Source organism: Elephas maximus, chromosome 1, assembly GCF_024166365.1.
Source record: "Elephas maximus indicus isolate mEleMax1 chromosome 1, mEleMax1 primary haplotype, whole genome shotgun sequence".
NCBI lineage: Eukaryota > Metazoa > Chordata > Mammalia > Proboscidea > Elephantidae > Elephas > Elephas maximus.
The window spans coordinates 186,141,189-186,166,481 of record NC_064819.1 but is presented as its reverse complement, the minus strand read 5'-3'; the positions used below and the strand labels follow the sequence as shown (position 1 = coordinate 186,166,481).

The following is a 25,293-nucleotide window of genomic DNA, read 5'->3' as shown; positions in this document are numbered from 1 at the left end:
ACAACACAAAATGTATGCCCCTTTCCTGGAACTTAAAACTCTTTCAAAACTGTCTTTTGATTATGGTTTTCATCACTAGACTGTAAATACTTAAAAGGTACAAAATTGGCACTCAATAAATTGTAGTGAATAGTATCATTTGAGTGGGTGAACTGATAAGCCATTTTATATACTACTTTGTTTTTTTTGTTTTTTTTTTTTTGACATTTAGGAAGCCTTTCTCTCTTAAGCTTGAAGATGTACACACATTGGGTTCTAACCTGATAACAGTCTATTTCATCTCTTTTTTCAAAATTAATTCATTTTGCCTCTGCCACTCTGTCACATTCTGAAAACAACAATAATGTATTCTCGTGTCTCATAGGCTAGATCCCAAAGCACTGTATTCATTCAGGGTTACATATTAACTGGGTATGCAAAATAATAAGGGCAGTAATTTAAAAAGCAGGTGCCAATTATTGGACTTTGTTTTAATTTTAGAAAGTAAATGAAGCAAAGAAAACTCAGCAAGAATATTATGAAACAGAGCTTAAAAAGCTACAAAATAGGTTGGAAGAGGAGGTGGCGCAATTAAATGAGGCCCACTCTAAGACTTTGGAAGAATTAGCTTGGAAGCACCATATGGCAATTGAGGCTGTCCACAGTAATGCAATTAAGGATAAGAAGAAACTGCAAATGGTGAGTAAACATGCAGCTTAACATTGTACTGTAAATTAGTGGGGTTTTTTGTAATCATCAGGAGTGACTTATAATGTGGAGTCATGGTTTCCTTCAGTTTGAGAGCTGCTGTCTTGTAATCATTGTGTGTCCACAGAGTAACATACATGAAAGTTCTTGATATGGGCTGTAGCTTATTGAATTGAGGTGAGACATTCCTACTTTGTATAAGCCAAAATGGAAACACTTCGTTTATCTTGAGCTGTCTCTTCATGAGACAATGGTAGGCGTGCTCCTCAGGAAGCCGGAGCTAGATGAAGCACGTATTCTCCTGCACACACTTTCATTCTCTGTGAAAATGGTTTAAATGGTGTGGGTTTTTGTTGTTGCTGTTCCTCAGTTAAGTAACCAGCTTGCTGATAGTAATACGTGAGAGGCAAGTTGGCAAAAGTGAAGTGTCTAGCAGACGTGGGCCTTACACTGAGCATTTTGCTTACTAGCTGCTAATCTTGGACCTGAAAGCTATTCCTCAGGCTCCTCTTCTGACAGATGAAGATAAGATCCATTTTATAATATTACAGTGAGAATTAAGTAAAATGAAGTGTTAAGTGTCCAGATTTGTCCTAGTATGTCGTAATAAATAAAAATCAGTATTTTTTACTATGTGCCAGACAGTACAATAATGTTTTACATGTATTTTTTATTTAGACCTAACACTGCTATTGGTTTGATATATACATTTTAGTAACGAGATGGAGTCAAGGAAGGTTAAATAACTGGTTCAAGCATATGCAGCTAGTTAAGAATCAGTCAAACCTTGAACTTAAGTCCCAGATATCATATCCCAAGGTATTTAACCACCACACCATTTATAAATTTAGTAATGATATTTGTTATTAAAAAAAAAAAATTATAACAGTTTATATAATAGTGATTTACAGTTTACAAAGAACTTTCTTATATATTCCTTAATTCTTGCAACTGGGAGGATAGTATGATTTTTATTGTATAGATGAGGAGCCCTGGTGGCACAACGGTTGAGTGCTTAGTTGCTAACTGAAAGGTTGGTGGTTCAAACCCACCCAGCGTCTCTGTGGGAGAAAGACCTGGAAATTGCTCTGGTAAAGATTAAAGCCTAGACGTCTGGAGTCTTAAATGCTGGCAAGCAGCCATCTAAGATGCATCAATTGGTCTCAACTCACCTGGATCAAAGGAGAATGAAGAACACCAAGACACAAGGTAATTACAAGCCCAAGAGAAAGAAAGGGCCACATGAACCAGAGACTACATCATCCTGAGACCAGAAGAACTAGATGGTGCCCGGCTACAACCAATGACTGCCCTGACAGGGAACACAACAGAGAATCCCTGAGGGAGCAGGAGAGCAGTGGGATGCAGACCCCAAATTCTCATAAAAAGACCAGACTTAATGTTCTGACAGAGACTGGAAGGACCCTGGAGGTCATGGCCCCCAGACCTTCTGTTAGCCCAGGACAGGAACCATTCCCTAAGCCAACTCTTCAGACATGGATTGGACTGGACAGTGGGTTAGAGAGGAATGCTGGTGAGGAGTGAGCTTCTTGGATCAGGTGGACACTTGAGACTATGTTGGCATCTCCTGCCTGGAGGAGAAATGAGAGGATGGAGGGGGTTAGAAGCTGGTGAAATGGACACGAAAAGAGAGAGTGGAGGGAGAGAGCGGGCTGTCTTATTAGGGGGGAGAGTAATTGGGAGTATGTAGCAAGGTGTATGTAAGTTTTTATGTGAGAGACTGACTTGATTTGTGAACTTTCACTTAAAGCACAATAAAAATTATTTTAAAAAAAGATTATAGCCTAGAAAACCCTATGGGACAGTTCTACTCTGTCGCGTGGGGCCACTATGAATCAAAAATCGACTCAGGGGCACCTGACAACAAAACAGATGATGAAATAGGTTTAACCAAACCAAATCTGTTGCTATTAAGTTGGTTCTGACTCAGCGACCCTGTAGGGCAGAGTAGAACTCCCCATAGGATTTTCAAGTCTATAAATCTTTACAGAAGTAGACTTTATCTAGTGGAGTGGCTGGTGGGTTTGAACTGCCTACCTTTGAGCTAGCACCTGAGCACTTAACCACTGTGTACTACCAGTGCTCCTCTGAGATAGGCTTAGAAAACCTAAATGATCTCTAATCAGAGCTACAAACTAGTAAGCAGAAGAGGTGGGATGTGAATTGAGATCTTCAGCCTCATTGTCCCTTCCTTTTGTAACACAGGTAGCTGGAAAAAATACTTAAGACCTAAACTTAATAAAAAAAAAAAGTTAAATAACACTTCTGTTGGAGTGTTGTTTCTATCTAAGTTTATTATTGTATGTTTACACACAGTAGAGACAAAACTTAATGATATTCTCAGGGTTGTGGTTGCAGTTTTCTCCTTGCCAGCTCATTATCACAAGACCAAAATTGGTTTGTACTGCTTTAATTGTGTGTGTGCACATGCGTGTGCACCCGCGTGCACACATGTGTGCACTTACGGATTCTGGATGTATGTATGTGCCAAGTGTTCAAGGTTTTATCATAAAGTATTTAGTGGCAACTGTCTGCTGCTCCTGTAACCTCATTTTCATACCTATCTTTTGTTATTTTTTGTTTCCACATCCTTTTTTCACCTAAGCCTTGACTTCTCTTAATGGAATATTTAAATTGCAGGTGTCCAGCCTTTAGCCTTTATACCTCTGCATTAAGTTCTGAGTGCTACTATCAAAGCATCTTTCATCAATATTATTTTTGCCTCTTCCTTATCATTTTCTCACCTTATTAAATCTTAACCTAAAAGCCTTCCTTAAGCCACCTACATTTCTTACAATCTTTCTTTAAAACACAGTTGCTGAACGATAGATGACATCACATTTTCTTTATGTGAACACAGTCGAAATCTCTTATGACAGCCTTATCTGTACCTTTCTCTTTTATTAAAATAACTTGTTTATCACTTGTTGCTTCATTTCTCTCTTGCCTATCTAGTTCATGTGTGAACCTAACCTAAAACCAGCCTCCTTCCAGAATAGTCTTTCTCTACTGTCAAATTATCTTTTAAAGAACAGTTAGCTAAAGGTGATGCTCCATTCTTTATTCACTAGTTATCAAAAAATTTTATATTTTTATCTAACTTCACCCCAACAGAAAGTGATATACAGAGAATCTGTGCAGAAAAGGGTTAACATAGAGCCCTGAAACTGCCATCCTTAAAAAGTCCTGCTTGCAAGATGGGCTGTTGGCTGGCATCTGGGAACTTGGATTTCAGGAGCGTTCCCACTGTGTCCTGATAAGAATGGCTCACTGTGCGTTTATGTAAACAATGTGATTTATGCTGAACACCTGCTTTCCTCCTGGGAGCCTAGCAATTTGTTACATGGTGGGCAGAGGGTGTCTACATGACCATCCTTTAATAAAAGAAACCTGGGCACTGAGCCTCTAATGAGCTTTCCTCCTAGATGTTTCACAGGTGTCAGAACTCGTTGCTGGACGAATTAAGTGCACCTGTGTGAGAGGATGCTTGAAAGCTTGTGCCTGGTTTCCTGCAGGCTTCACTCCATGTGCCTTTTCCCTTTGTTGATTGTGCTTTTTATCCTTTTGATGTGATAAGTCACAGCCATGAGTATACAACTATATGCTGAATCCTGTGAGTCTTCCTAGCAAATCATTGAATTGAGCATAGTCATGGGGACCTCTGACATAGAACCCTATTTATTGCGTTTTTCACTTTACAATATAGAAATACTGAACTACTTGTAACATACCATGCTGTTTTGTACCTTTGTGGTTTTTTGCACATTTATTTTCCTCTGCCTAGCATGTTATTATTCCCCCTTGTTCCTCTGCCTTTTCTTACTGGTTCATGCTTTCAAACCATAGTCAGGAATTAATTTCTCTGTAAAAGTTTTCCCACCAAGCTAGAGTTCATCAGTTCCCCATCCATATACTCCTGTACTCCACACATATGTCTAGTCTTTTTTTGGTGGTAAAATATAGATAGCAAAACATTTGCCATTTTAACCCTTTCTATGTGTATAATTCAGTGACATGAATTACATTCATCATGTTGTATAACCATCATCACTCTCTAAATTTTTCCATCACCTTTAACAGAAGCTCAGTGCTCCCTGAACAGTGACTTCTCTAGTTTGTATGTGTGTGTGTGTGTGTGTGTGTTGTTAGGTGCCATTGAGTCAGTTCCAACTCATAGCAGCCCTATATACAACAAAACAAAACACTGCCTGGTCCTGCGCCATCCTCACAATCGTTGCTGTGTTTGAGCCCATTTTTTTTTAATAAGTTACTTTATTTTTGTTGTTGAGAATATACACAGTAGAAAAAACACCAATAATTTCTACATGTACAATTCAGTGACATTGATTATATTCTTTGAGTATTGCAACCATTCTCACCCTCCTTTCCTGAATTGTTCCTCCCCGTTAACATAAACTCATTGCCCCCTAAGTTTCCTATCTAATCTTTAGAATTGCTGTTGTTGATATGATTCCATATACATAGATCTTAAAAGAGTTTGGTGCTCAAAACAGACAACTTTTACTAGTTATGCTAAACTATTGTTTGGTTTTGAGAACGCTTCGGCATTGTTTCTGGTTTAAGGCTTAAAGATTATCTCAGGGAAGTAGTTTCAGAGGTTTGTCCAACCTCCATGGCAGCAGAAAATCTGGATTCTACATTTTTTTTCTAAATTTTATTTATTTTGTTGTTATTGTTGAGAATATATACAGCAAAACATATATCAATTCAAATTTCTACATGTACAATTTAGTGACATTGATTACATTCTTCAAGTTGTGCAGCCATTCTCACCCACCTTTTCTAAGTTGTTCTTTCTCCATTAACATGAACTGTGCCGCCTAAGGTTCCTATCTGATCTTTCCTATCTAATCTTTTGTCAGTTTGATCCCATATAGACAGTTCTTAAAAGAGCATAATGCTTAAGGCAGACCTTTTTTTTAATAGTTTTGCAGAACTATTATTCGCTTTTAAGAAGACTTCAGGATATTATTGATTTAAGGTTTGAATATTATCTCAGGGAAATAGTTTCAGGGATTCATCTACTCTCTGTGGATCCAGAAAGTCTGAAGCCTATGTGAATTTGAAATTCCGTTTGGCATTTTGCCCATTTTGATCTGGAATCTTTTATCAAAATGTTCAGTAATTGTAGCTGGGCACCATCCAGTTCTCTTGGTCTCATGAAAAAAGGAGGCAGTTGTTCCTGGAGGCAATTAGCTACCCATTCCATCTCCTCCTCCTATTCCTGACTCTTTCTTCCTCTGTTTCTCCAGGTGAATAGAGACCAGTTCTTGTGCCTTGCATTGGAAACCCTTGTGGCGTAGTGGTTAATTGCTACTGCTGCTAACCAAAGGGTTGGCAGTTTGAATCTGCCAGGCGCTCCTTGGAAACTCTATGGGGCAGTTCTGTTCTGTCCTATAGGGTTGCTATAAGTCAGAATCGACTTGACGGCACTGGGCTTCGGGTTTTTTGTTTTTTTTTTTTTTTTTGGCTTAGGCCTTGCATAGGTCGTCCAAGCTTTTAAGACCTCCGGCTGTAAGCAATGAACTAGGAGACAACAGAAGCACTAAACACATTATTAGGCCAGTTAACTGGGATGTCCCATGAAACCCTGACCCTAAACCTCCAAACCAAGGAACCAAATCCCATGAGGTGTTTTGGTTGTACATAAACAGCCTCAGCAGCTGCTCTTTTTTTTTTGTTGTTGTTATAAATATATCCATCACACTTTTGCCAATTCAACTTTTTATAGGTGTGTAACTTATTGACAGCAGTTACGATAATTGGCTGTGCAGCCTTACCGTTTATCAAGGTGATTTTTCCATCACCGTTAATTTCTTTTTTCCCCCTCTCTCCAGCTGCTGGTGACCACCAATAAACTTTGGTCTCTTTACATTTGCCTTCTCTTGTATTTTTTATGTGAGATCATAAGTATTTGACCTTTTGATTGGCTTATTTTGCTCAGCATAGTGTCTTCAGGCTTCCTCCATACTGTAGCATGTATCAAGATTTCATTTCTCCTACTGGATGAGTAGTATCCCATTGTATTTATGTACAAGCAGTCCCTGGATTACAAAAGAATTCCATTCCTAAATCTGTCTTTAAGTTGAATTTGTGCATAATTCAGAACAGTTAGGTATAGTTCATATGTAATATCAGTTACTCAAATGTTTGTCTTAGTATATAGTATATAGTGTACATTTCTATGCATAAAAACATTAAGGAAACACTTCTAGATACACTAAAACATATTTAACATAATAATACAGTAATAAGAATAGTGTTTTGATGAGCATCTCAAAGTAGCACCTGTTTGTTATTATGAACCATTGTATGTACCTGGAATTTATAAAATAATAGACTTCACATGGGTTGGTTCATAACTCCAGGTTGTACGTAAGTCAGACATTTGTAACTTGGGGACTGTGTGTACCACATTTCGTTTATCCATTCATCTGCCGATGGGCATTTAAGTTGTTTCCACCTTCTGGGTATTGTGAATAGTGCTGTAGTGAACATTGGTGTACTCCCTCTAGTTTTAATTACACTGTAATTACTTGATACCATGAGCTTATTGAAGGCAGTACCATGTTTTATTGTCTTTGTGGTTTTGTTATTAAGTAATTTGCCTGGCAAATAGTAGATGCTCTTTAATAAGTATCAATTTTACTTCTTTTACTCTTCAGATGCCTTAGTTTTGTACTTGCTGTCTTAGTTGTCTAGTGCTGCTATAATAGAAATACCACAAGTTGGTGGTTGTAATAAAATAGAAATGTATTTTCTCATAGTTTAGGAGGCTAGAAATCCAAATTCAGAGTGCTGGTCTTCTCTGTCCATAGGCTCTGGGGGAAGGTCTTTGTCTCTTTTCAGCTTTTGCTCCTTGTTTCCTTGGTAATCTTCCTGTAGCCTGGCATCTGTCTTCCCCTATCTCTACTTGCTTCTCTGTGTCCAATCTACTCTTTTATGTTTCAGAAGAGATTGACTTAAGACACGCACTGCACTAATACTGCCTTATTAAATAACAAAGAAAATCCATTGCCAAATGTGATTATAAGCACAGGTATACGGGGTAGAGAGCCCTGGTGGCACAGTGGTTAAGAGCTCAGCTGCTAACCAAAAGGTCAGCAGTTCCAATCTACCAGCTCCTCCTTGGAAAACCTACGGAGCAGTTCTACTTTGTCTTGTAGGGTCGCCATGAGTCAGAATTGACTCAGTGGCAGTGGTTTTATGGGATAGGGGTTAGGATTCACAGTAAATATTTTTGGAGGACACAATTCAATCCATAAAATTCTACCCTTTGGCACCCCAAAATTCATATCCTTCCCACATGCAAAACACATTTACCCCATCGCATCATCCCAAAAGTCTTAAATCAATTCCATGCCCCAAGTCTCATCTTCTGAACCATCTAAATCAAATATGGGTGAGACTTTTAGGCGTATTCCATCCTGGGGCAAAATTCCTCTTCATCTGTGAACCTGTGAAATCTAGAATATGAAGTATCTGCTTCCAAAGTACAGTGATGGAACAGGCACGAGTTGGGCATTTCTATTACAAATGGGAGAAATTGGAGGGAAAGAAGGAATAACGGGTACCAAGCAAGTCCAAAATCCAGCAGAACAAATTACATTAGCTCTAAAGGCTTGAAAATAGTCTTCTGTTATCCAGAACCATCTGGGCAATAGCCCTGCCCTCTGGACTCAGGAAGTTGGCCATACTCTCTGGATTCTGGGTGGAGGCTCCTTGGCCCTGGGTTTCAGCCCTGCCTTCCAGGCCCACTGGGCTGACAACTCTGCTCCTTTGCCTTTGGTTGGCCCCATTCTTCTAGTCTATCCTAGTGATGACTGTACCCCCTTAGCCCTGCAAGGCTCAGTTCTACCTCTTGGGTATGACAGCTCTGCCTCCTCAGCTTTGGGCAGTGGCTCCATTCTCTTGGCCCACCTGAACGGCAGCCCCACACTCTGGAATCTAGTTGGTGGACATCTGACTCTTTGAAACCAAGGAGGTCGTGGCTCATTGTTTGAAACCTAGGAGGCCATGATTCCACCTTTGAAACCTCGGAGGCCCTGGCTCCACCCTCTGAAACCGAGGCAACCCTGCTTTCTATGCTCCTTCCAACAGTTCTGCTGATCTCTAAACTACTCCAGTGGTGGTTCTTTTCTTTTCTTGGAGGTCAAAAGATATTTGGAACCATGTTGCTCCATTGGCACATTTCCTGCCTGTAGAATTCCAGGAGGCAGGCAGCTTTCCTTCATTTTGTACTGTCTGTCTCCCTTTCAGCCCAAGCTGACAGGATTTTTGCTTTAGTGGTTGAATGGATCCATTAGTCATAGGCTTAATCACTTAAAAGATTGAGTCACCAAGCCCTTGGTAGGAGTTTTAGGGCACGTGTCCTTAGTTTGTGTAACAATTTATTTATTTATTTATTTATTTATTTAACTAAAAAAGATTCTGAATTCAAGAGGTAGTTAGAATTTTTTTATCTTACCAAATTATTTATATTGCAGATTTTTGTTTTTTTCTATAAATTGATCTAGACTAGTAAAATATTCTCATCATTTAAAAATATTGGATAACCTCTGTACCTTAAGTGATTGAGGATAATGGAATCAAAGCTACTAGGACCAATTAGAATCACTGTTAACTCTGATGTTACATCAGCGTAGGACCAATTTGAAGTGCAAAGTATCGAAGTATAAAGGAGAATAATCTTTTTCCTTTTCTTTGAGTCTCCCAAATATGTGATATTTCAGTTTTGTAATTTTTTTTAATTTCTTTTCCTAAGGAATTGGAGGAACAATATAAAAAGGAGAAAGTAAACCTGGAAGAAGATAAAAATCAGCTTCAACAAAAGCTAGAAAACCTGAAGGAAGAACTGGAGGACAAGCTGAATACAGCCAATCAAGAGGCAAGAATCCTTTTAGGCCTATCATCTATGTTACACGTTAATGATAATATTTTATTCTGGTGGCAATGTATAGGTAGGTGAGCCTCAGTGAAGGTAACATTTAGAGTAAAAATAATCTAAAATGCTTTAATTGATACTGAATTTTGAACTGTCCATTGGTTATGGCCCACCAAAAAACAGACCTATGGTTCTTGTGGGGAAAAGCAAAACAAATCAGAACACCACCTTACAAGAAAGGAAACAAAAATTTCTTTACCCTTTTGTAAAATATTAGCTTAGTATTCTCTATACTGTATCTCAGTTTAAAAAAAAGAAAAGAGAAACTTTGTAGTCCTAGATAGTGTTATCAAAAATAATTTTTAAATTGTTATGAAAACAGTATTGTTTAGCATGGAAAAGAAAAGGCTAAGAATAGAATATAGTAAAAAAAAAGTAAAAATATTTTAAAATCATAATATTATCTGTTCCATCCTCTTCTCTCTTTTGCCGTTGTTTAGTCTGCCTCAGAACAGCCTTGCAACTGTCCCGTTTTCCTTTTGTTCTGATTCCTCTGTCACATGACTTGTGGAGTGATAGTGTCTTGACACTTCTCACCTTATCAGCTGTTTCTACCTCACCAGCGTCCTCTTCCCCAAGAGCTTTAAGTCCTGCTTTCTCACCACTCTGCTTCTGCTCACTGGAAACCACACCAAAACACATGAGTGCCCCTGGGCAGGCTAATATTTTGCACCAGTATTCTTTAATTATTTTTCAACACTTAATCAGAGACAATACCAGGCACTACATGTGGGAATCATAGAAAAGAAAGATTGTTATTGGTATTAACTCAGCCTCTCTTCTATTATCCGAGATAATTTAGCACTGGCTCAAAATTTGCACACCTCTCTCAGCAAAACATGATCCTTGTCTTTACTGTATCCCACTGTCAAAAGAAAAAAAAAAAATTTTTTTTTTTTTTTTTTTTACTGTCATTAGAAGGCAGTTAAGTGACTGTCTGTGTTTCTCCCACAGGCCCTCCAGGGTTCCATTCTCAATTCCAAATAGCTTATCCATGCATTCCTCTAACCAACATAACTCTGCTCTCACTGAGAAGAGTTCTAATAAATATGTAATTTTTTTTTTTTCTGGCTACATTTTCAATTATCTTTTAGCACTCTGATAATGTTTGGTACCCCTTTAGAACGGCTCTTTAAGAATCTGAACGAACCGTTTTATTGTATGTACCTCTTTCCTTCAGCCTTGAGCATTCTTTTTCTTGTCCTACTTTGCCGACTAGAACCTCCAGAGATAAAAAACATTCTTAAAGGGAAGGATTTCAGTGCTTCAGTACAGTTTTGTTCTGTTTTAAAAATGCCCTTTGTCAAGTTTAGGAAATTCTCTTTAATCCTAACTTCCTAGTCAGGAAAAAAAAAAAAAAAAATGATGAATGGGTGTTTATTTTTCTGCATCTATTTGAGATTTTTTTTTCTTTAATTTTGTTCATATGATACCATTTAGTAACCGATTTTCTAATGTTAAAAATTAACCTTGAATTTCTAGAATAGTTCAAATTAGTCATGATAAACTATCTTTTTTTTAATATAATGCTGGATTTGGTTTACTAATATTTGTTTCAGGATTTTTGAGCCTAAGTTTGAGTAAGATTGTTTTGTACTTTTCCTTTCTCATACCATCTTTTTTCTTGATTTGGAATCAAGGTTATTCTAGCCTTGTAAAATGAAGTGGGGCATATTCCCTTTTCTGTTTTCTGGAAAAGTTGTGTAAGATTGAAATTATTTTTTTAACTTAATTGCATTATGGTTAGAAATTGTGTTTTGCATGAAAAAATCTGTGAAACTTGGACTAGCTTTGTGACCTAGCACATGAAAGAACTTTGTTGTTCAGGGTGTATCCCATTATCTTATGTATTGTAGTCTGTATGGCTGTCCATTAGATTAAGATTTTAAACTCTTCTGTATCTTTCTGACTCTAATCTGTTTATCAGTAACTAAACACTGATGCTATGATGGTGGATTTGTTTCTCTTCTATTCTGTCCGTTTTTGCTTTGTGTATTTAGAGAATTTGTTATGTGGATATACATACAGAATTGTTTTAGCTGCTTAGTAAATCACCCTTTTTGGCTTAGTCTTGTTGTTTGATATTGTATAGCTACACCAGCTTTCTTTTAGTTTGAAGTGGCTGTTATGTTGTTTTCATCAGTGAATTTTAGTTTTTCTGCATCCTTATGCTTATGTGTAGTTGGGTATGCTTAAGTGTTTCTGTTGCAAAGTGCGTATAGCTGTATTATAAAAAATATATATCCAGTCTGAAATCTTTGCCTTTTAAGTGGAGAGTTTAGTCCATTTACATTTATTGGCTGAATGGTAGATAAATCTATAAAAAGACAGGAGTATTTCATAAAGAAATAAGTGATTGTTTTAAAAAAGATTAAAGAATACACTATCTTCATAAGTTGATGGATCTTGATATCCTTGTGATACAAATTAAAAATATAAATAGGTCAACTATGGAAATAGGTGATTAATTCATGAATGTCAGAATCAAAATAGAATATTAAAGGAAGCTAGTACTTCCAAAGTCTCTGGTATAGGATAACCATCCTATCCTATAAAATGTTATCTGGAGCCACCTTCAAAGATAAAATACTAGGCTGAATAGACAATAGATCTGACCTTTTTTTTTTTTGTAAATGTTCTTGTAACATTTAAGCTTTACGTTTTCTTCTAGACATAAGATTTTATACACATGTATAACTCATTATTTTGTTAAAATGAAAATCGTTTGAATTTGTTTATGATAAAATGTTATATCACACTTGGTACAATGCTGACACGTGGTAGAAGATAAGTATTTGTAAATGAAATACTTGTTGAATGAATAAAATTTGTCATTGAAAACTAAGTCAAGTTCCTATAAACAAGTGTATGGTTTTCTACTACTATATAACAAATTACCTCAAAATTTAGCAGCTTAAAAACCACATTTTTTTTTAATCTCACAGCTTCCGTGGATCAGGAGTCCAGGTATGGGTTATCTCAGTCCTCTGCTCAGAGTCTCTCAGTAGGCCGAAGCTGCAGTCTTGTGAGGCTAGGTGCCCTCTTCCAGTTTCTTTGGTTGTTGGGAGAATTAATTTTCTTGCATTACTGAGGTCTCGTTTTCTAGTTAGCTGTTAGCCGATGTCATGGATTGAATTACGTCCCCCGAAAAATGTGTACATAAACTTGGTTAGGTCATGATTCCCAGTATTGTATGGTTGTCCTCCATTTTGTGATTGTAATTTTATGTTGAGAGGATTAGGGTGGGATTGTAACACCACCATCACTCAGGTCACCCCCCAAACCATGGTAAACCGAATTTCCCTGGGGTGTGGCCTGCACCCCCTTTTATCTCCCATGTTGATGAAAGGGAAGCAAGCAGAGAGTTGGAGACCTCATACCACCAAGAAAGCAGCACCAGGAGCAGAGCACATCCTTTGAACATGGGGTCCCTGTGTCTGAGAAGCTCCTTGACCAGGGGAAGCATTCATCCAGAGCTGACAGAGAGACAAACCCTTCCTCTGGAGCTGACACCCTGAATTTGGACTTGTAACCTACTAGACTGTGAGAAAATAAATTGCTCTTTGTTAAAGCCATCCACTTGTGGTATTTCTGTTATGGCAGCACTAGATAACTAAGACAGCCGGGGACTGTTTTTTAGCTCCTACATGCTCCCCTCAAATTTTGCTATTTGATCCCCTTCTCTCATAACATTGCAGTTTAGTCCTTCAAAGCTAAAAGGAAAACTTCTGCTACTTTTGAATTTCTCTGATTAGGTCAGGCCCATCCCAGATAATCTCCGTTTTGATTAACTTAAAGTGAACTGCTTTTTGTTGTTGTTAGGTGCTGTCCAGTTGGTTCCTACTCATCGCCACCCTGTAGAGGGATCCTTAAAGTGAATTGCTTAGGGACCTTGATTACATCTACAAGATCCCTTTTGCTATATAACTTAACTAGGGATGTGATGCCCAATGATATGCACAAATCTCACCCCACTTAAAAGGAGGGGACCGTGTAAGGGAGAGGGACAGTAAAGATCATCTTAGAATTCTACCTACTGCAAGATGATAACAGTTTATTTCTTTGGCTCCTATAGAGGGTGTATCAACATTCACTTAACAGGGTATCATATTGCATGATACATATCTATTACATGATTAAAAAAAAACAATGATTCAGTTTTTTCTCAGCTTTGTCTTATGATATCTATAATATATGTCATCCAGAGTCACTGACTGGTAGGTGCTAAAACTTCTGAGTGTTGCTTTTTATAAACTTAAGTCGTTTTACAAAAATAGAAACAACTTAAGAACATAAAGAATATTTCCACATTCCTTATTCTCTAATGACATTAAATGTATTTATATATTTTAATGTAATTATAATCTGTACTTACAAGTTTTTTTGTACTTGTTTTACATGACTTTATTTCATATAAACATTTCCACTTATTAACTACTTATTAGACATTTTAAATATTCACATAGTGTTCCATCATATATTTTGCCAGAGTTGCTTAAACATTTTCTTTGTTGAGCATTTAATTAATTTTTTATTGTTATAAATAGTGATATCTTTAAGGCACATGACCCTTCTTATTTGGGGGTGTTGTCACACAAAGGCTACAGTCTGATTAATAGCAAGATGAGGCCTTTCTAAGTCTGGTTCTCTGTCCTGATCAGTAACTAGCTAAGGCATATTTCAGCCACTGGCCTTGAGACGCTGAAGAGCTGGAATATTAATGAGGTCTCCTGTTCAACCTTATTCAACAGAGTCTTGTTTTTACTGATAAATGAATAAGTTATCAGGTCTGTAAACACTTTTGTTCATTTAAAATTTTTTTTTCATTTCGTCTAGCTATTGCTGAAAATGGAATCACTGGGCCAAAGGATAGGAATAATTTTATAGCTAGTGCTAGTTATTACTACATTGGTCTCCAGAAAAATTGGAATTAGATTCTAGTAACATCAGTAATAGTTGTTTTTATTGTTGTTGTTGTTTTTTAATGATTTAGGAAATATTTATTGACTGCATGTCTTCTAGGTGGTGGGGAAACCTTCACAAAATGTCCAGGAACTTATAGTCTCAAGTGATTATGATTCAGTAATAAATACAATGTATTTTTAGAGCCCGGTGCAGGGAGTGATTCGCTGACTATAAGGGCTAAAAAAAGGCTCTGGAGAATGTGACTTTGGAGATGAAAAAAACATGGTATGGGAGATGCTCTTTGAAAGGTGGGTATAAATTTGCCAGATATAGGAATGATGGAAGATAATATGGGTATGAGAAAAAACATACAGTCATACTGGTATAAAAGTTACAATGTTTTGGTGAACCATGAACAAGTACAGTGTTGCTACATCGTGGTTTCTCAACTTCAGCACTATTGTAATTTTTGTACCAGATCATTCTTTGTGGTGTCCTGTGCACTGTAGGCTATTTAGTAGCATCCGTGGCCTCTATCTACTACATACCAGTAGTGTACTCCTCTCCCAGTTATGACAGCCCAGAGTGGCCCCAGAAATTAACAAATGTCCCCTGGGGGCAAAAATGACTTTGGTTGAGAACTACTGCACTAGACCACAGGATACACGTGGGGCTTGTTGAGAGATGTGATAGAAAGGAAGGTTGAAGCCAAGCGGTGAGAGATTCTTGTGCCATGCCAAAGACTGGACTTTATCCTTATGATAGAGTGGTATCAGTGGAGACATCACATAATCAGATGATCTTCTTAGAGAACTCTAGTACAGCTGAAGGATAATTATGTGGAGAGGAGGGTGGTGATTAGAGGTAGATAGCTGACTTAAGATGCTGTCGTTCCAGGCAAGAAATGATCTGAATTCTGCCTAGGGAAGTGAACCTAAGAGTGGAGAGGATTATTCAAAAATAGAATTTACAGGGCTTGATATGGTAGGTAGTGGAAAGTGACTCAGGTATGTAGCTCAGGTGTTTAGGCAGATAATGATGCCACTTTTGGAAAATTGGAATTGTAAGAGGAAAAGTATATTGGACCGGCAAGAATGAAGTTGTTTGGATATGCTGACTTTAAGGTGATTGCAATTCTTTTAGGCTGAAACTAAGTAGAAAATTCAGACTTGGAGCTAAAAATTGATTGGCTAGTCACTGAAGCCATGTAAGTAGAGGAGCTCACCCAGGCAGAGATGATGAAAAAAACTGGTAACAAAGAGGAGCACCAGTGTTAATAGAGCTAGGGAAAGTGATTAAGGGGAAATCAGAAGCAAGAGAACAGGGTTAATGGCTATCAGAAAACCATGAAAGCAGATACTTTCAAGAGGGTAGAAATACCTCACAATGTCATGCAATGCTTAGAAGCCAGAGGGTATGAGATCTGAAAAGAGGGCACTAGGTTTTGAAATCAAGAGTTCTGTGAAGATCTTTCTACAATTTCTATAGAAAAGTACTATGAAAGCTAGAGTTAATAGGTTTAATGTCATTAATAAGGGAGGGACACTGTTCTAAGATGACGTGTGAATGGAAAGGAGGGGGAAAAATAAAATTAGATCCTTTCTTCAACCTCATAGCAAAAAAGGTCCAGGTGCATTAAGGATTGAAATGTAGCATGAAATCATGAATTTGAATATAATTAAAATGTGAAAACATAGGTGACAAATCTTAGGATGAAGAAGGCTTTTTGAAACAAAGCACCACAATCATAGATTAAAAACACAGAATATCTGTATAGTTAAAGCTAAAACTTATATGTATCAAAACACATGATAAAGTCATGAGAAGAAAAACTGGGATGAGGTGATTGGCAAATTGTAGAACTAACAAAGCGTTAACCTCTTGAACACTTTAAGTGTGCTTAAAAATGGTAGGAAAATTACCTTTTTAAAAAAAATAGGCTAAGGGAGAACATAAAAAAAAAACTTCACTGTAATTTAAGAACTTGAAATGAAATCAACAAAATGCCATTTCTACTACCATAAAATTAACAGTGATAAAAATTGAATGAGACCATGCAGTGTTGATATAAGGGTAAGAAGTAAACACTCATAAGCTGCTGATGGGAATATAAAATCGTATAATTTTCCTGAAAAGAAATCTTGCAGCATGTATCAAAACCCTTAAAGATGGGCGGGCCCTTCAACTCTGCAGTTTCATTTCTGAGTATTTAACCTGAGCAAATAATTAAGGATTTTTGACAAAAATTTAGTACTCTTTATAACAGAAGAAATTTAGAAACAAATTTTCACAGGTCTCTGTTTGCCCAGAGAGAGGAGAGTGTCTTTCTAATTCACACAGAGGCATCACCTGCTCCCCTTTCCATGCCCTGGGGCTGCTCCCACCCCAGGGGGATTGCTTCTTTCTGCTTAGAGGTGCCATATGGCCTGGCAGCTGCCCTCGTACAATAAAAGGTCAAGAAAGTAAAGGCATTGAGGATTTCTTCCAGGAGTTTAATACTTACACATTGAAAAGTTAAAGAGATTTTATTTCTGATTGCTAGTAAGCATATATAAACTTTTCCTGTGATTAATTGGTTCATTCATTTATTTAATAAATATTGAGTGGCTAGTAAGTAAGTGAGCCGTGGCGACCTACGGCTGCTGACCAAAGGTCTGCAGTTTGAATCCACTAGCCAGCCACTCGTTGGAAACCTATGGGAAAGTTCTACTCTGTCCTGTACGATCGCTATGAGTCAGATCGACTCAATGGCAATGGGTCAGTGGGTTTGGTTTTTTGTTGTTGTTGTTGTTGTTGACTAGACACCAAATCGCTGTGTTAGGTATTGTGGTTGCAATGAAGAATAAATCAGACGTGGTCCCTACTTTCATGGAAAGACATGGACACAAGCAATTACAAGTCTGACGCGTATTGCAAAAATGTGATAAATAAGTGATTACTAGGGCTTGCAAGAAGAATAAACTGAGGCAAGCTTATGAAAAGGTCCTGAGGCAAGAGAAATTTATAGAATTATAGGAATGCCAATATGGATGCAGCGTGATAGCAAAACAATAATATCTACTTAGTGCTTACTGTGCCCCAGGCATTGTTTGTTACAGTCTCTCCTTTGTAGTGGACTCTCCTTTAATCCTCCCAACACCCCTATGCAGTAGATACTATTATTACCCTAGTTACTGCTACTCAGAAAAGTTACATAACTTGCCCAAGTCACATAATGTATAAAGCCAGGATTCCATTCCAGGCAATGTGATTTCAGGACTCAGTTCTTAACTAGTGTGCTACTCTTCTGCCCAATGAGTGTAAAGCCCAAGGAGAGGAAGTGACAGGCTGAGTGAGACTGGAGGGTTAGGCAGGGGTCATGCCATGGGGGCCCTATAAGCCCTGTGAAAGATTTTGGATGTTATCCTGAGGGCAACAGGAAGCAGTTGGAAGATGCTAAGTGTGACTGTGTGGATATTTCCTTGGTGGACAGGGCTTACCCTCCCTTCCACATTTGTATTAAAAAAAAAAAAAAAAAACCACTCTGGCTGTTGTAAGGAGAATGGATTAGAGAAGCACTAATGTGAATAGATACTCCAGGGAGGATGCTTCTGCTTACTGTATTCTCTTGGTGTGCACACTGCTGTTCTTTGGTCATTATGAAGAGGAATCTGAGTATTGATCTCTATTGCAAATGACAAAAATCCCAGCTCATACCGGCTTCAGGAAGAAGAAAATGTATTGCCTCATCTGACTAGAAAGTCTAAGGGTAGTATTAGCACTGGGCATGACTAGATTCAGTGCTGAAATTGATGACACTGGAACTCAATTTCTCTTGAGTTAGATTTGCTGTCTTTGTGGTGACTTCATTCTTCAGCCATACATTCTCTCATGTATATGTGCAGCTGGAAGAAGATTTTTTATGAAGCCCCTTTAAGAGCCCTGAGATTACTGTGAATAAAAAAAAAAACTTTTTTTTTTTTTTTTTCAATAGATAAGCTTAAATCACATGCTTGAAACTGAACCAAAATCCCTATGACCAGTAGAATGAGACGATCTTACTGGCTTATGTTTTGATCAGGTACTGCATCCTGAAGTTTGTGTTGTTGCAAGACCACATGACCTGATAGGGAAGTAGGGTTCCCATATGCCAAAAGGAGATTTGGATATTGGGAGACAACCAACAGATATTTTCCACACATACCAACTTTTATTATATTTTAGAATACAAACTTTATTCAGTTATGTTAATTACTTATTTGCTTTTGATATTTTATTATATTCTATAATAAAATTTTGCCTATATACTGCGTACTACATACTAATTCTGTCTCTTAATTATATTCTTAGTTTCTTCAACAGACTCTTTTAATTATTTAGTAACTAGAATATACTGTTCTTTATAAGTTTTTTCAGGTACAGTATTGCATTTGTGTACATTACTCTTATTCACTTGAAAGTTTTCTGTGGGAGAAGATTCTGTGCTGACAGATTCCATCATTGTTCCTTTGTTATTGATTGGTACATAATGTTTGCATGTTGCTTTCTAAAGAATCCTTTCCCATTTGTCCTTGAATTTAATTCTGGCTTAATTGTGGTCACTGTGAAGTAGATATTATTACTACTTTACAGTAACAAACCTAGGACTTGAAATGAGATTTTCTGCTAAATTCAGTAGTCTTTCAACTGTATTACAGTTGCTTTCCTTACATTCATTCACCACTGTAATATACACTTATGGCATGTCAGATCAGTACTAAAAGTGGAGAAGGTATGTGTAAGCAATATATGAAGTAGAGAAAGGGAAATAAAGACAGCGACAGAAAATTTTAAAACATTACAGGTGCATATTATGTACAAATATGCCAGTAAGTTTTTAAAATTTGGAAAAAGATGTCATTGTATAAAAAGGTAAAAATTTCTAAGATGACTCAGTGTAGTTGAAAAACCTGACCAAGCTAGTTAAAACCATGAAGTAATCCAACATGTATCTAGAGAGATACCAGGCCCAGAGGATTTAATGGACCAAATCTACCAAACTTTCAAGAAGGACTTAATTTTGTGCCATGAAAAGATTTCAGAGCACAGAAGACAATGGGAAGTTCCCCAGCTCATTTATGAGATTCGCATCCCTTTAAAGACACTAAAGATAAAACACTGGCATCCCCACACTTGTTCTGCAGATACGTCTATCAGCACATACATGCGTGGAAACGGGACAGGAAGGCTTTGCACCTGGGGAGGGAATTGTGAGTTGGAAAGGAAGTTAGAGAATGTTCATTGTTTTCTTTGTGATAGCTATATTTACAGTGAGAAATATTCAGGTATTGTTTTTTAAATTATCAGGGTTCATTTTTGTGGAATTTCATGGGCTTGGCTGTTCTATAAAAATGAGATTTTTTACTTCTTGGCATTTTCCTAGATAATTTAAACTATTTCATTTATAGACTTTAGTTCTCATAATTTGAGGATAGGAAACTGTTTAACAAATTATCTATTATTTCCTAATTTTAAGATTATACAAATTCAACTCATAAGAATTATATAAAATGAATCTTATATAAAAACACAGAGATCCCAACTTATTTTTGTATGATACATTTACCTGCTTATCAGTATCGACCTAAGCTGATCATCTTTTTAAATAGCAGGAACTCTGGACTCAAATGGAATATGTGATTCAATTTTTAAAAGCAGTTTTTAAAATATTTTTGTTAAAAAATATTTTCTTCAGTCTTTGATATAATCTTTATCTTGCTTCAATTCCTTTTATAGGTATTTGATTATATGGTAGAACCAGACATTTGTTAAAACCAGGAGGTGGAGGTATAATCCATATCTTTATACAGTTGTCAGGAGAAAGGGAAATCATAAATATGGAGGTCTTTTCAAAAACACAGCAGATGACAGATCTTATGATTTTGTGAGTGCTTCTTCCACATTCATCAAGAAACAACTATTAAGGAAAATTACAACTAAAGAAGAAACTAAGAAGACAAACGTGACTGTTTGCTAGTCTATTACAATGAGCTGTGTTAAAGGTACTCTATTTACTTGCAGGTTGACCATCTGCAAGACCTGGTAAGGCAGAGTGAACAAGGTCTTGGCTCTGCAGAAGGACTCATTGCTAGTCTTCAGGACTCCCAGGAAAGGCTTCAAAATGAGCTTGACTTGACTAAAGGCAGGCTAAAGGAGACCAAAGATGCTTTATTAAATGTTGAGGTAATTATATAATCCTACTGTAATCTAAACATCATTAAAGGAAAAATATAATTTAACTGCTTTGTTTAAAGCTTATTATAAACGTCATATTGTATATAATAGTATGCATGCTTCTTTTACTGGTAAAAGTTGGAATGTGCATGTATAGCAACTAAGTGATTCTCTGTGATCTACAAATTTCAGAAAGGCCCTGCCTTTCCCCTTCCATTCTCATGAAGTGGAACAAAATTCAGACTGCCTTTGTGGAGAAATGAATCCATAAAACAAAGAGATAGGAGCCAGGGGATTTGCAGGGAGAGAAATAGAAGTTGGGAAATCTGGTTCTTAGTGATTTAGAATGTGGGCTCTGAAGTCAGGTTGCACGGGTGTGAATTCTGAATCCATCTCTTAGTGGGTAATTTTGGGCAAGTTGCTTAGCCTTTCTAAGCCTGTGTTTCCTGACCTGCAAAATGGGTGGGGTGTGGTTAATACTATTTCATGTGGCAATTGTAATAATTGAATGTGGTAAACTATTTACAGCAGTACTTAGCAAAATAGTAAGCACTTAGTTAATGTTGCCCTTTATTAATAATATTTCAAATTTTATTTTTGAAGCTTAGAATTGGTGGCATTTCAAAAGCATGCAAATCAGGGCACTTTAGTGAACGGACCTTGTATACAGTGCATCTGTAATTCTATTTACATTTTATCTAAGGTATAATTATATTCTGTGTATATTGAATGATAATTATGTTCTGTTTTGAATTCTGTGACAAAATAGAAGATTATCTTATCCTACTTAATTCTTTTCCTTTGGCTTGCTATGTCATATGACTGTTAACAGATAACAAGGAATAGGTTTGAATTTAGAGCTAATATAATACAACTTGATATACTCGATTTATGTGATGCCAGATACATTGACTATAACCTCAGTGGTATCATTCTGGGGTGTAAAGCTGAACTGTATGGCAAAACTGTATGAAGAAGTGTTTTTTCCATTGTCAAAAGTCAACAGGAAGATGATGGATATCTGTTTTATGATAATAAAAATGTATTTAAAAATTAAAAGCAGTTGAAATATTTCTGCTGAATGCTAGTTGAAGGTAGACTGTTTTTACATGATACATGATGTTCTGAGTCACTGCCTTGCTGTATACCCAGTTCCTGCCTTCAGGGCATTTTACACTCGTTGCCTCTTTACACTGTCCTGGCACTGAAAATTAGGATTATGGATTCAGTTTCATTTCTTTAAGGCCCTTTCTCATGTTTACCTTGTTCTTCTATCAACACTAGAAAACAGTAAAAATGTTAAGCAAAATCCTACCAACTGTTTCTTTTCTGTTCGGCTGAACAGTTTTAATTGAGAAAATATGGCTGCGTCATGGTTTATTACATCTTTGTGTAAGCGTCTTAAGAGCAAGTGTTTTTCTTTTACCCGTTTCCCCCTACCCCTACTGGAGTGTCTACTAAGTGCTTTGCATTTGGTACGATAAATACTTGTTTAAACAGTAAACTAATTATACTACATTTAATGCAACCTTTAGTGCATAGAATAGTTCTAGAGGCAGAGTAACAGTGAAAAGCACGGTTGGCCAAGATGGCTGAATTTAATTTTCAGTACTACTGCTTAATAGCCAGGTGGGCAGTTTTAACATTGGCTTGCTTCTCTCCCATCAGTGTGGCTATGCCCCTCAATAAATGCTGCACCACAGGCTGTTAGTGGGTGCTCCAGAAACGGGGGTTGTGGTAACAGGGGGATGGAGGATCGACCATCACCTGTTTCTCTTCTGCCTTGTGCTCTGAGAGCAGCTACACTGTTAGCACAGACCATGGCTGCCAGTGTTGTCCAAACAGGTCACCTCCAGCCCCAGGCATCAGAGAGCCACTTGATCTGTGCTAATCTACAGAGATTTCATATATATCTTATCATATATTATCATAACACTGCACACGGAACACTGGATTAAAGTTGTATGATAAAAATTCCTGATAATTGTTTTAATCATGTCAGTGGGGTACAGCTATAATCCTTGAGCCTTACTGGCAGTAGGAAAATCTCAACAAAGTAAAACAGCAACCTATTTTTTTAATAAATAACATACTTTTTAATGTGGATTTGAATAACATATATGTCTGTGCAGTATGTATATGTATCAAACAAAAACCCATTGCCATTGAGTCAATTCCAACTCATAGTGACCCCATAGGACAGTGTAGAACTGCCCCATAGGGTTTCAAAGGAGCAACTGGTAGATTTAAACTGTTGACCTTTTGGTTAGTAGTCAAATGCTTAACCGCTGTGCCACCAGGGCTCCTGTGTGTATATATATGAAGATAATTATCAATCTGTTATTAGATATTCATGATATGGAAGGTTAAGATGACTGATTTTGCAGATTTTAAACTATTTAAAATAATTTGTGAAATTATAAACATTAATAAAATATAGTCTGGACAGAGACATTTAAAATATATATGAGTTCTATATATTTTATTGTCAGAAAATCTTGAGTAATTGACATTGATAGCACTATCAATTTTTGTGCTGTAAGAATATAAAAGTTATAATGAAGGCACTCCGCTTACTCGAAATACCCAGCAGTGACTTTTTTGTTTGTTTGTTTTATGTTTTGTAAAATATGTATAACATAGAATTTGCCATTTTAACCATTTTTAAATGTACAATTCAGTGCCATTAGCCACATTCACAATGTTGAACAGCCATCACCACTGTTTCCAAAACTTTTTCAGCACCCACAACAAAACCCTGTACACATTGAGTAATAGCCTCCATTCACCCCAGTCCCCAGATCCTAGTAACCTCTGCTATACTTTGTCTCTATGAATTTGCCTATTCTAGTGACTTTGCTTTTTGAAGACTAGTCTTCACTGAAAAGTTTCTATTCTTCAGGGTGAGCTAGAACACGAAAGGCAACAACATGAAGAAGCACTTGCTGCCATGAAGGAAGAAGAGAAGCTCAGAGTGGACAAAATGGCCCATGACTTAGAAATCAAATGGACTGAAAACCTTAGGTACGCTTTTTCCTCTGTCACTAGTCTTATCAATACAGATGTGCACAAAATGTTTTTTGTTATATGGATTATATCCTCATATTGTTAAAGATATAGTAGCTGCATTTTAAGTGAATTTTTCTGGTGACTAAATGCAGAGAAATCAATTCTTTTTTTTCTGCTAGAATACAAATTTACCTTTTTTCTGATTCCATTTCTTTGCATATAAATAGGCAGAGTACTAACCTGAGTCAGAAGAGTTGTTCTAGTCCCTATTCTGCCATTGATGAATTGATGAATCAGTGATCTTGGACAAGTTACCAACTTATCTTACAGCCCTTAACTGTAAAATTATCTGTCTTTATTCTATCTCACTGAACTTTGGGGAAGATTATGCACTTAGAAAACCTGTGAACAACTGTACTACAGTTATTGAGAAGAATATTTATACGTTTACAAAGTAAAGGCATTTTTTTTTTTTTAATTTTAGACAAGAGTGTTCTAAACTTCGTGAAGAGTTAAGACTTCAACATGAAGAGGATAAGAAGTCAGCAATGTCTCAACTTTTGCAATTAAAAGAGCGAGAGAAAAATGCAGCCAAGGATTCATGGCAGAAGAAAGTAGAAGATCTCTTAAACCAGGTAATTAATAGTATGTACATTTTTTTTTTTACATTATGAAGGCTCATTTTCCTTGATACCTTGTAGCTAGGGGACTATTATAAAACACTGTGTTAATTTACTGTATTTTGTTATTTTTTAGAGGCGTAAACTTAAAATGAAAAAATGTCAAAGGGACATTCATAAACTTATGAAACATTGTGCTAAGTAATTATGTTAAATATACAGGCCTAAATGCTGTGAATTTATAGTTTAGTATTTGAACTGATCACATTAGAGATTTTAAACTGGAAACAACTATTTTTTGAAAGCACAAAACCTTTTTTCAAGCCATTAGACACTGTGCAACAGAAGATAAAATTTACTAAATGTAAATGATTGCCTTAAACCATTTACCCAAAGTGATGAATTTACTTTTTTGTTACCAACGGGATATAGCCTGTTAAACTTCAGAATGCCTTTTTAACCCCTTGGAAAGACTAACATAAATGAAAAGTGATGGTATTCCTAAGTCTGTCTTCAGATGCCATGCTCCTTATTTCCACAACATTTACAGCTATAATTAAAAGAGTTTTCACATTTTCGCTCATTTACACATCTTCTAAATTTATGAATTCTTAACATTCTCCTGCAGAGCCAGTAATTATGTAGGACTGACTACATGAGTCACCAGTTGATAGGCAAGTGTGATACTTGGACAAGGAGCAGCTTAGTAATTCAGTGCTAGAAATCCGCTGTTATCTTTCTATTTGTGATCATGATGAATTTCAAATCAACAGAATAGGCGTTTTGTAAGATAAAGTATTACATAGATACATACATGCAGTGACTTTCAAGAACACTTAGGGCCAATTTGTGTATGGGTATTTCATGATAATTTATAATGTTACATTGAATAGG

General features: G+C 36.7%; 1 protein-coding gene across 4 annotated transcripts in view; it reads left to right on the top strand.

Moving 5' to 3' along the window:
• The window catches only part of FAM184A (family with sequence similarity 184 member A), a 137,722-nt gene that overhangs the window by 66,646 nt on the left and 45,783 nt on the right, over positions 1-25,293 (top strand). For all 4 annotated transcript variants that reach the window (XM_049899929.1, XM_049899919.1, XM_049899939.1 and 1 more), the window contains exons 5-9: positions 481-678; positions 9,494-9,616; positions 20,618-20,779; positions 23,673-23,794; positions 24,264-24,414. In XM_049899929.1, coding sequence (XP_049755886.1) covers positions 481-678; positions 9,494-9,616; positions 20,618-20,779; positions 23,673-23,794; positions 24,264-24,414 — 756 coding nt within the window. The remainder of the gene's footprint in view (positions 1-480; positions 679-9,493; positions 9,617-20,617; positions 20,780-23,672; positions 23,795-24,263; positions 24,415-25,293) is intronic.